The 11341-nt window shown below is 48.2% G+C and overlaps 2 protein-coding genes across 7 annotated transcripts; one reads left to right on the top strand and one right to left on the bottom strand.

The window, feature by feature from the left end:
- Positions 1-1608: 1608 nt before the first annotated feature.
- lin7a (lin-7 homolog A (C. elegans)) lies at positions 1609-4918 on the bottom strand. 3 transcript variants are annotated; one of them, XM_052055827.1, is made up of 6 exons: positions 4752-4918; positions 2882-3000; positions 2726-2797; positions 2257-2466; positions 1939-2148; positions 1609-1818 (listed from the first exon to the last, which is right to left on the bottom strand). In XM_052055827.1, the coding sequence occupies exons 1-5, from the start codon at positions 4789-4791 to the stop codon at positions 1939-1941; spliced, it is 651 nt and encodes a 216-aa protein (XP_051911787.1). In that variant the 5' UTR covers positions 4792-4918; the 3' UTR covers positions 1609-1818. The 3 variants fall into 3 exon arrangements, with proteins under 3 accessions (XP_051911787.1, XP_051911788.1, XP_051911786.1); XM_052055828.1 differs by having other exon boundaries at positions 1609-1773; XM_052055826.1 differs by having other exon boundaries at positions 1943-2148.
- Positions 4919-6258: 1340 nt separating this feature from the next.
- Positions 6259-10980, top strand: acss3 (acyl-CoA synthetase short chain family member 3). Of its 4 annotated transcripts, XM_052055813.1 has the most exons (15): positions 6263-6695; positions 7115-7259; positions 7449-7637; positions 7790-7924; positions 8019-8159; positions 8337-8417; positions 8481-8728; positions 8803-8906; positions 9345-9440; positions 9512-9575; positions 9685-9766; positions 9870-9992; positions 10104-10203; positions 10282-10457; positions 10560-10980. In XM_052055813.1, exons 1-15 carry the CDS (start codon positions 6430-6432, stop codon positions 10629-10631), a joined length of 2022 nt encoding a protein of 673 aa, XP_051911773.1. In that variant the 5' UTR covers positions 6263-6429; the 3' UTR covers positions 10632-10980. The 4 variants fall into 4 exon arrangements, with proteins under 4 accessions (XP_051911774.1, XP_051911773.1, XP_051911775.1 ...); XM_052055814.1 differs by lacking the exon at positions 10560-10980 and having other exon boundaries at positions 6259-6695; positions 9870-10000; positions 10282-10437; XM_052055815.1 differs by lacking the exons at positions 9345-9440; positions 9512-9575; positions 9685-9766; positions 9870-9992.
- The last annotated feature ends 361 nt before the right edge of the window (positions 10981-11341 follow it).

Genomic DNA, 11341 nt, shown 5'->3' with positions numbered 1-11341 from the left:
TGCTTTGCTACACCTTCAGTTGTTGTGAAATCGCGAAAAAAAAATAAAGCCGAGTTGTGTCATTTTTCTTTCTTTCTTGACCAGTATGCCAGCTCTTGGTTGTAGAGTCGCATTGTGCCACTGGGTGGAGCTGTTTCATTGCCATCATTCTTTCCACTTCCGTTACTTGACTCAGAACTCGAACACCAAATAAAAAATCTTTACCTGACATTAATTCATTTAGTATTTCACTTTAACTTTCAAAACATTCGAATTTTTTGAGAGAAGCGTTTTCCCCCATCGTGACATAACATTGAAAAGGCTACTTGACCCGCCATTTTCAAAACTCATGAGAATGATCATGCTATTAGCTGCGTCACACGATGGTTCTTTGAGGCTCATTTAACTTTAACAAGTTAAATAGCCATAAACTTGATATAGTACTGTTGTTGTTTCAATACACACGCCAAACATTGCCAGCCAGGTAGTTTTTTTCGTGTCAACGGACAATTAGTGAGAATAATTGACATTACCTGTCACGTCGACGTCGAGATCCGGTATGCGACGGAAGCTATTTTAGTGTGCCCTTGGCTAATGTGTTGATACTAGTCTGCTGCCCCCTTGCGTTAGGGAGCATAGACAGCTAGATCGATAGACAGATAGATCGATAGAGAGATGGATCCTATATTCATCTCGTGGGGAAAATATAGTGAAAACAAGGGCACTTTTTTCACTGTACACAAGAACATATTTATTTATACAAATATAGTATTTATAACAATTCCATATCAACAATGTCTTTTTTAATTTATTTAAACGATTCCAAGATAGAAAAAAACGCGATGCGACCCCCAAAATGTATCATGTTTATTATTATTATCATCACTGGTACAAATCTGGCAGTGTGTCACGTGTTACACTTTAAATGAAGTGATCACTCATGAATATTATAAAATGTGAGGATAAAGTGTATATTCTTTTGGGGGTTTTTTGGTCGGTCTGGGATGACTAGAAGACAAAATAGTAAGGAAAGAAAATATAAACACACGCACGGAGGCACACGCACATTCAAACAAAATGAAATGTTTGAAGAAGAAAGAAGGAACACTGGATTATTGTATCCGAGGAAAGAAACATTCCACATTTTCACCAGCAATGATTGTCAAAATACCACCACCCACATCATCTGCACAATGTAAAGATCTTCTATAATAATCTTTCAAAATGTTCACAAAGGGAACAATAAAACTCTGATTGTTAATATAAATTAACTATGACAAATAAAGATAAATCTGGTGTTATTTGGGTTGGAAGAAGCTGACATTCTGCTCGTCTAATAGAGAATTATTGCACCAAAACAAGGGAGAGAGGAAATTATGACAAAGGATTTAAAAATGAAATACGTTTGTGAGACAATAGGAAATACATTAATATTTTTGCTCTTATTTTTAGAACATTATTCATCGATGAGTACAAATTCCTAATCCACATAATAGATTTCAATGACATTTGTCTGCTTGTGTTTATTGCTAAAGCTACCGAATACAAAACGAGTCTTTTGCTACCATTAAAACAATTTTTTTGTCTCAAAAACAATGCTCAAAACAAACACTTTCAGACGGGAAAAAAAAACCAATGGAAAGACAAGATGGTTAAAAAAAAGTTCCTTTTTTTCCCCTCCCAAGCACCAAATTTGGGACAAAACGCTTGCGTTGTTTTTCAGCTCAGGAAGGCCAGGATTGACGACGCGAGAGTTGTGCTAAATCCAAGAACTTCGGACATCTCCAAGAGATCCTGCAGACATCGCATGGGCCTTACTTTTTCTTCTTCTGGAACAACCTGACCGACAATGACGAGAACAAGCTGAGAGCAAGTTTCTGTCAGGTTTGGCAGGTCATCCAAGTTTGGAACTTGACACAAATGAGCTCCCCCCCCTGCCACAGCCATGAAGCGCCTCACCTACGACGTGTGATTCTGCTGCGTGGACGTGTTGTGCTGCTGCTGCATGAGCAGCTGCTGCTGCTGGCGGCGGCGGGCGGTGCGCAGCTTCTCGAAGCGCGCCTCCATCTCCTCCAGCACCTTGGGCGTGTAGCGCACCACCAGCTTGACGCTGTCCTTGGCTGCCTTTAGCAGCTCCACCGCCTTCTCATGGTGCTCGCCCTCCACGCTCTGCAAACATGCCCAAAACGGGATGAGCAAAATGGCAGGCTTCCCGTTTTGTACTTTTATCAGGACTCCATCTTCCATTTTGTGTGTACTTTTCTCGACGATACGCACCACCCCGTTGACGGACAAGAGCTGATCGCCTCGCTTAAGACTGCCGTGGCGCTCGGCCACCCCGCCGGGAATGATGCGCGAGATGTAGATGGGCGAGTTCTGCTCCTTGCCGCCCATCACATTGAAGCCCAGCCCTTCCTCCGTCTTCGGAAGCTCCACCACCCGCGGGTGCGAGTGGCCCTCGCTGGCGGCAAAGGCGGCAACCGTGGCCTGGGTCCAGAGGAGACGCCGATTAGTCGTGATAAACGATATGAAGGGGCGTGGGCCAATCCTTTTGTCCACATATTAGCCGATTATGTTCATCTTTTCCCGCTACGGAATCAAAAAGCGACGCGTCGACCTTCAGCCGACTTCATCGAGGCGAGACGAAGCGATCTGGCAGTTGAAAAACACCGGAGGCCCTTTTTGCAGAGATCAAACACTTGGCAGCGGCGCGAATGACTTCCGACTGCATGGTGTCTGTTCTTACCTTGGCCGTGGCTCTGGCCTGGTACTCGGGGCAGCCGTTGACGGTGATGGTTTCATGCATGTATTGGTACACCTGCAAAGAGAGACGCACGCGGGATTCCTTGTACGAGGGTGACGACGCTGCCGGCCGCACCCGCAGGTGATATCGGGTACTCACTTCGCGGATGGCGGTGCAGAACTCGCTCTGGAGCACCTTCTTCAGCGACTGCAGCTTGTAACCGGGAACGTCGGCCGACTCCTGAAGCTTCTCCAGAAGCTCAATGGCCCTGGCCACATCTGCTCGGCAAAAACAGAGCGAGAGGCACATGACTAGCCTACCTCGACGGGCATGATTAATTGAATTTGGTGGGATGGCTGTCATGTTTGTAGCAATGAGCTTATGTTGCGCGTTTGTCTGACGGCGGCCAAAGAGGGAATAGTCACCGTGAAGAAAATATGGCAAATTTTGCCCTTTGACCTTTACTCTTTGGCTAATTGGGCTTATGTTGTGTTGAAGAATGGCCTCCACCAGATGGCAGCCCAATTAATTCAGACCCGACGGGTTGGTCACCTCGACGGACAGCTGCAGCAATATTAATCGTGCTCTTTTCACTGGAATCCGAGTGAGTTTGACATTATGCTTTCCTCAACACAATTCGGTCGATTTTCGGGGCGACGCCTACATAGGCTTGATGAATTGATTCTTCGCACAGTGCTTGTTCCTCTTCTCTTTGAGAGTTTGTGGCCAGGGAGAAAACATGACAGTGTAATTGCCCTCCGCTCGCTATTATGTACAAGTGGGTCAGTGCGGCGGATGCGAGAGGCACGAAACACGGACGGCGCCAGCACACAAAGCAGCCAGAGGCTGAGGAAAGAGCCCAGAGGACCGCCTCAAGCCCATGACATCATTGGGAAAATCATTTCCTTCAGAACTATAACAGGAAGCGCCATGGTGGATCCGGGACCACATCCGCTTACTCCGCTGCTACACAGCACCTGGCCAAAACTCGAGGCTTGCGCAAGAAAGGTCCCTTTTAAAACTCCAAATAGAACAATATTAGCATGTATTAGTTATAAACTGATATTTGATGGGGGTGTGCAGGAAATGAATCAGTAATAATGCTTGTATGATTAAACCTGATGCCTTTATTAGTGACAAACATTTTTAAGGCTGTGGGCACATGTGCGGGTGGGGGGGATGGGGGGGCGTTGGCATCTCAGGTCGCCTGTTTATTGCCAATAAAGGCATCATGCGCAGTCTTACAAGTTTTATTATTGAGCTAAAAATGACATACCGTGCGCACCACCCACAGGTGAAAGATCCCTGTGCTCACTCAGACAGTCGGCAATTCCCGGCGCACCACATGATGTCAACTATTCAGGAGTTTTTTTCTCAAACATGTCGAAACCCGAACAAAAGCATTCATCACGCAGCGGGAACTTCTTCCATGTGAATGACGTGTTGCAAAATGAGAAGGAGGAATCATAAATGTATTTATAGCCAATGCCTGTCGGGATTGGTGCGCGGAATCTTCTTTCCGCCAACATCATATTTGAGTGAGCGTCTTTTAAAAAAAAAAAGACATAAGCAAATAGAGCTACATAATAATTAATTTCAGTGCCAGTAAATCAACAGCATGTTTATTATTGGCATCAATATCGTATTGACAGCTGTTCTGAATATCGCTATTCAAATTATTAGGCACTGCTAACAGTGCAGCACACAAAATGTAACACAAATCAATATCAAGCGTATTAAAGTAAAAGCACACACGCGCACGCCTGGCTGGCATAGGCGCGCGCGCGCGTTACAAAATAGACGCGATTAATCATAACAACGACGGCGCCACCGTCAAAATAATACGCGTCGTCGCGTCGAAGCACGTGAACGCACCATCGCCCATGCCAGCACGTGAATACAACATTTGGATGGAGCGTCGGAATCAACGACGTTGTCGGCGTACAGATCGCAACGGCACCGCGATCCGTCGCATCAAAATGACATGACGCCGAGAGGTGGTCGCGTCGACGAGGAACAAGCTCCTCACCTCGATCCAGAGTGAGCGGCTGTTGGAGCACCGTCGCCATGGCTGGAGGACGGGAAAAGGTGGAGTGGAGGAGCAGAGCCGGAGAGCGAGCGCTGGATGGAGGCAGGCAGCCGGGCAGGAAAGCAGGAAAGCAGGCTGCAGCAGCTCTAGAGAGAGAGAGAGAGAGAGAGAGAGGGAGAGAGAGAGAGAGAGAGAGAGAAATCAAATTTATAGCGTAAAATGCCACAAAATCAAGCTAATAGTTACAAAAAATGACCTCCTAAAAAAATTGGACCATTGTCACTCAACCGCATTTACAACACATATAAAATATTTATTCTCATCGCATCAGACCGACAAAAAAAAGAGAGAAAACAAACATTGAAAAGAATCTTCGCATCAAATGCTTGTGGCTTTTCTTTGAACTTTGTGAGTTGTAACTTAACGTGCATTATTGCATTATTGATCGAACGCTGCACGGGACGTCAACGATTGCCCCACATGCATGCACAGCTTCATCACATGTGGACCACCACCTCACGTGGCACAAGCTTAACTCGTACCTAATCCAGCCAGCCAGCCATTCTCCCTTCATCCGTCCATCCGTCCACCCTGCATCCTCCCATCAGTCATCAATTTAAGCTCTTTGGGATTAATTCTCATGTTGACATCTTTACACACAGGAAAAAAAAAACTCTCGCTGGCTTTATAGAAGCGCCCAATCAAATCATCTCGAGATTTCTTCTTCTTCGATTTCTTTGAACAAGGTCGACTTTGGGAGAAAAAGGTTGACATTTTTGAAAATCGCTTATCGTTTGCACAGAAACCAAAAGAAGTGTACAAAAATCAATTCCTGGAGAATGTCTCAAGGTTGTCACTTGTTGCTCATCAGGATTTACATCTGACGTGGAATTTCCACCATCCCTCTGGACCCCCCTGCCCCCTGCACACACACAAATCATACGTTGGTTGGTCACATGACAATTGATAAACGAATGTACTGTATAATCAAATCTATAAACACAACAAAAAACAATAAGGGAAAAAAATGTTTAAAATGCTTAGAAATTTGAAATAAAATAAAATCACAGTGCCCTCTAGTGGATGGGAGTGCGTGGTGCATGGACGTGAAGGCTTTGCGTGGCAGGTTCTCAAAAATGTCTTAGGAAGGACATATTTCGTCCTTTCAAAAACCAAATTTAGTGGTTCTCAAACTTTTTACACCACCTAAAAAAATTCTACTCCTCACAAGGGTCACGGGCATGCTGGAGCCTTTCCCCGCCGTCTTTGTGCAGTCGGTGAGGGATGCCCTGAACTCGTTGCCAGCCAACCACAGGGCACACGGAAATAAACGACAACCATTCACACTCTTAATCGCAAACATTTACTCTTAGTTAAGTCTAAAATAAATCAAATCTGAGTACAAGTTGGCCCACCCCTCTTTAAGCCTGTAACCGAATGCACTTTTGATACATTACATAGTCATGACGAAAGTTGAACAGGCGCGGTCAGAGGCGTGGTCACGAGACCGATTCAAAGTTCGCATTCTCAAGGATGCAAGTTGGAGGAGTTGGACACTCCAGGTGGCCTCTGACGTCACCGGAAGCGTTTGCGTGCGTGCGTATTCGCGTGCGTGTTTGTGAGCGAGCGAAAATTGTGCAAAAGTTTTCAAAAGTTTTCAGCGGAAGCAGCAGCAAGCATGCACGCGCAAATCTCGAAAGTGTGCACGAGGAGCAGCAGCCTTGGGAGTCGCCTGTGGGGCGTTTGCGTTTATGGGAAAACATCGACTTTGCAACGCGGCTGCGCGGGCGATTCACGCCAGGCGGCGGCGGAACGCTACGGCCGAGCCTTCGCGGCGGCCCGGGACCGACCGGAGCAGTACTGGGCTGAAGTGGGTCAGGACATACGCTGGTTCGAACCATGGAGCAAAACTTTGCACGTGGAAGACCCGGTGTTCCCCAACTGGTAGGTTTTTTTTTTTTAAGGAAAAAACGACTCTTGGAATTGGAACGTGAACGCACCACTAGCCCATGACAATAACACGTCTGCTTGTAAAGCTCGATTTTGAGTGCAAAACAGGGTGTGAGGTTTAAATTGTCTTCCTTTTCGCATAGGAAAGGAAGGGCCTGTTGTCAAAATGTAAAGCAAACGCAAAACGTCCCGTGGGGTTAGTAGAAAAACGACCCACGAAATCACAACAACAAACGAATCAAAACAAAAGGGTGAAGAGCAAAACAAAAACGATCCACTAAGGGGCGCCAACTTGTTTTGCATGCAATAGCTCACCAAATAGTTAATTAACAAAACTAACTAGTTCAGGATTTAGGATTTCTAAATAGAATTTCTTCTGTCGTGCCCGTCCGTATTTCATTTCTGTCTGCGAGGTTTGTGGGTGGCAAGTTAAACATGTGTTACAACGCCGTGGATCGTCACGTGGAAGGCGGCCGCGGCGAGCAGGCGGCCATCATCTACGACAGCCCCGTGACCAGCACCAAGTGTATCATCACCTACCGAGAACTCCAGGACCAGGTAAACTTGCGTTTCAAACTATGCAATCCATCCACCACAGTCAATAATGAAGTATTTTTTGAAAAAGACGATAGCCAAGTCAAGCGCCAATGAAATTATAATGTCGGGAATGAAGTCATTCAATTTCATGGATCAAATCTTGGATTTTTGTGTGTGATTTTTTTTTTAAATATTTGTATTTTGCCTCAGGTGTCACGGCTCGCCGGGGTTCTGGTGAAGAACGGGGTTGGCAAAGGCGACCTGGTGGTCATCTACATGCCCATGGTGCCCCAGGCCATGTTTGCCATGTTGGCGTGCGCCCGCATCGGCGCTCCGCACAGCCTGATCTTTGGCGGCTTTGCTTCCAAAGAGCTGGCGGTGCGCATCGATCACGCCAAGGTGAGACGGCAACGTCGCCGGGTTAAATGTCAACACGGGCCTTGTCATCCAATGAGCCGGTTGCGGATGTCAATAACGTGTAACGTAGGCGCAAGTGGAATTGGAAGAAGCCAAATATATATATATATATACAGTATATATATTTTTTTCAGCCCAAAATGATCGTGACCGCCTCGTTTGGGATCGAGCCGAGCCGCCGGGTGGCCTACGTGCCACTGGTGGAAAAGGCCTTGGAACTCAGCTCTCACAGGCCGTCCAAAGTACTCGTCTACTGCAGAGACAACATGGTGAGGAACTTTTGGAAGACCGAGATATGCCCTGCGCCTGGAATTTCCGATGAAAATGTGACTCTTGACGCACGCGGCGTTTGCGTCCTTGCAGGAGAAAGTGTCGGCGAGCGGCGACTCGTCTCTGGACTGGGATGAGGAGATGGCGGTCGCGCGGCCCCACGATTGCGTCCCCGTCCCCTCGGACCACCCGCTCTACATCCTGTACACGTCCGGCACCACCGGAACGCCCAAGGTGTCTAAACTGGAGTTTGTGTAAAATAAACCACATACTTAGCAAAAGTCAATTTGTGATTTTAAAAACCCCTAAAAATCAAATCGCGCGTTATTTGCGGAATATTATTGTTGCAAATCAAATGTCATTTTGGAAATGACGGAAGCCACTGATGCAATAATTGTTTTTGCCGCTCAGGGTGTGGTGAGGGACACCGGTGGGTGCGCCGTGATGCTGAAGTGGACCATGTCCAACATTTACGGACTTCAGCCCGGCGAAGTAAGTGTGCACGTTAGCTTATTTTGCGCATGTGTTAGCGTGTCGGCTAACCTGCGGCGGCAGGTTTGGTGGGCGGCGTCGGACCTGGGCTGGGTGGTGGGCCACTCGTACATCTGCTACGGCCCGCTCCTGCACGGAAACAGCAGCGTCCTCTACGAGGGCAAGCCCGTGGGGACCCCGGATCCCGGCGCCTTCTTCCGCGTCCTCGCCGAGCACGGCGCCGCCGCCATGTTCACCGCGCCCACTGCCGTGCGGGCCATCCGCCAGCAGGACCCCGGAGCCCGAAGCGGGGCGGCCTACCCTCTGCCCAGGTAGCGGGCGAAAATCTCCCGCGCCGCCCTCACATCCGCCCGGGACGCTGCGATTGACGGGGTTGTCCTCCCAGGCTGCGCGCCGTCTTCTTGGCCGGGGAGCGCTGCGACGTGGAGACGCTGGAATGGGCCAAGAGAAGCTTCGGGACGCCTGTGCTGGATCACTGGTGGCAGACGGGTAAAAAAAAAATCTAATAAAACAACAACTTCAAACTCACGATTGCGCTCATCCTAAACACTTTTTGATTTCGGCCGATGTTTTTCTCCGTTTTATAGAAAAGCCTGTCATTCATATCTGTGTGTCACCATTTTGCCACACTTGCCGTTCTGCCATTTTGAAAGCTAATCCGCGCGCTATTTTTGGAGGCGCAGGTGGCCGCTGATGTCATCGGTGTTGCCGGGCAACACATGTGCGTTTCCCAGCTGTTCTCGGACCTTTGATGGGCAACAGGCGTGCGGGTCCGCCCGCCTTCATTGCGTTGCCAAATAAAATGGCCCCTCAATGACAACAACGCAGCATTGAAGCGTGGGGCAAAGAGAAAGCAGGACTTCAAGAAGGCAAAATGGGAGCACATAGGAGCCATGTCCAAATGATGAGGATTATTATTTGTTTCAGAGACGGGCTCTCCCATCACATCCACGTGCATCGGCCTGGGCAACTCACTGACGCCCCCCGCAGGCCAGGCCGGTAAACCCGTGCCAGGCTACGACGGTACGATTCAAACCCTGACCACAAGAAAAAGAAATGTACGTCGAAAATAAACACCGTCTTCATTTTTGAAGTGACGGTGATCGACAACCACATGCGACAGGTGAAGCCGGGAACTCTGGGAAACATTGTGGTAAGGTAAGCGCCATCACCAAGTAGGATGTGAGAAAGGAAATCGGCAAAGGATGAGATTGACGAACGATTGAGATTGACCCGTTGTCATGGATTTCTTGCGTACTGTGTGCAGGTTACCTTTGCCCCCCGGTGCCGCTTCCTCCCTGTGGCAGAACTCGGATCTGTTCAAGCGGCTCTACTTCACTAAATTCCCGGTGGGTTTGTGGATGGAGTGGTGCCAGGTTGCCCCCTGGTGGACAAAAGCAGCAAGACTATGACAATGGAACTTACTCAGACCGCTGCTTGTCCTCGAATCAGGGTTACTACGACACCATGGATGCCGGCTTCGTGGACCCGGAGGGCTTCCTGTACATCATGTCGCGCTCTGATGATGTCATCAATGTGGCTGGACATAGGCTGTCCACAGGAGCTTTGGAGGAGGTAAGAGTGTATGCCCGTGATGCCTCGGTGCATTCGCCATATTTGATGTGGCACAACGTGCAAGAGAGCCGTCAGGGGATTGTTATTACAATTATTTTTTTTTTTCTGCAGTCGGTTTTGCAGCACCCGGCAGTGGCCGACTGCGCCGTGGTGGGCCTGGAGGACCCGCTGAAGGGCCACGTACCCCTTGCTTTGTGCGTGCTCAAAAGCGGTGAGAGGCGTGCCCGAAACTGAAGAACGTCCCCAAAACAAAGCAACGGGTTGGATTGGGTCTCTTCGGAGTCCTCAGGCGTGCGGCAGTGCCAAGAGGAGGTCGCGCGCGAGACGGTGAAGCTGGTCCGGGACACGGTGGGACCCGTGGCCGCCTTCCGGAAGGTTCTTTTCGTCCGCGGGCTACCCAAGACGCGATCCGGGAAGATCCCGCGCTCCTCATTGGGAAATCTGGTCAACGGCAAGCCGTACAAGGTACATCCGACATCACCTCCGCGCACGCGCTTTCGTTGGGAACGTCGGGTCCTTGAAGGCAGCGGGAAGTTGCTGTGACAACCGTGTAACATTTCTACGCAGATCTCGCCCACCATCGAGGACCCCGAAGTGTTTGAGGAGATCGAGAAAGCGCTGAGGTCGCACGTCGCCTGAACTCAGCGCGGCCAACGAGGCGAGTCGAGATACCTTTCACATTTTGAAAACCGGCTGGATGGGGGGCACCCCTGAAGACTTGAAAGAGCGACACTGAAGACCCATCTGAAAAAGGAGGAAGGAAGAGATGAGATGTAAAAAAAAAAAAAACCCTGCAAAAAGAACTCAATTTTTTAAACGTGAAGAAAGTTCTAATAATCATATGAAGTTCAAATTAAGCGTATAATACATTTAAAAGAAGCCAGTGATCATGAAAACAAAATGTCCGTCCACTCACAGGAGTTCATCCTTGTATTATTCTTTTATTTTTTTGCTCAACACTTACTTTGAGGTTTTTCACCGACGTACATACGTACAAAGAAGTCAGAAATAAATGAAAAAGTATTCACACAAAATGGAACCATGAGGACGTTCTTGTTCGTGCAAATTGAAAGACTTCCAAAAACAAAACAAACAGAAAGTTAGGCCTTGCTCACAAGAGTTTTTTTTTTAAACACACCCACGCACACACACACACACACGCGCACACACATGATGAGCTGAGGTCATTTTCCCGTTAAGTCACTTAGGGTTGTTCTCGCTCGTGTGCTTGTTAGTCCTCCGGCCACAAGAGGGCAGCGGCAACATCCTCTTATCAAGTACAATATTGCCCCCCCCTCCAAAAATGGGGAAAAAAATGACATACACACACAAACAAAAGTTTGCCAGGG

The sequence above is a fragment of the Hippocampus zosterae genome, chromosome 21, assembly GCF_025434085.1.
Source record: "Hippocampus zosterae strain Florida chromosome 21, ASM2543408v3, whole genome shotgun sequence".
NCBI classification, from domain to species: domain Eukaryota; kingdom Metazoa; phylum Chordata; class Actinopteri; order Syngnathiformes; family Syngnathidae; genus Hippocampus; species Hippocampus zosterae.
Note: the sequence above shows the minus strand (reverse complement) of the source record. Positions and strands in the feature narration are given on the sequence as shown.

What these genes read in the sequence shown, in the direction of transcription:
- lin7a (XM_052055826.1), bottom strand. Translation starts at nt 4,791, where the DNA reads ATGGCGACGGTGCTCCAACAGCCGCTCACTCTGGATCGAG. An exon ending in GCCGCTCACTCTGGATCGAG is followed by an intron (nt 3,001 to 4,751) that starts GTGAGGAGCTTG and finishes TTTGCCGAGCAG; the next exon opens with ATGTGGCCAGGGCCATTGAG. An exon ending in AGGCCAGAGCCACGGCCAAG is followed by an intron (nt 2,467 to 2,725) that starts GTAAGAACAGAC and finishes CTCTGGACCCAG; the next exon opens with GCCACGGTTGCCGCCTTTGC.
- acss3 (XM_052055813.1), top strand. Translation starts at nt 6,430, where the DNA reads ATGCACGCGCAAATCTCGAAAGTGTGCACGAGGAGCAGCAGCCTTGGG. An exon ending in ACCGAGAACTCCAGGACCAG is followed by an intron (nt 7,260 to 7,448) that starts GTAAACTTGCGT and finishes ATTTTGCCTCAG; the next exon opens with GTGTCACGGCTCGCCGGGGT. An exon ending in GGATCACTGGTGGCAGACGG is followed by an intron (nt 8,907 to 9,344) that starts GTAAAAAAAAAA and finishes TATTTGTTTCAG; the next exon opens with AGACGGGCTCTCCCATCACA.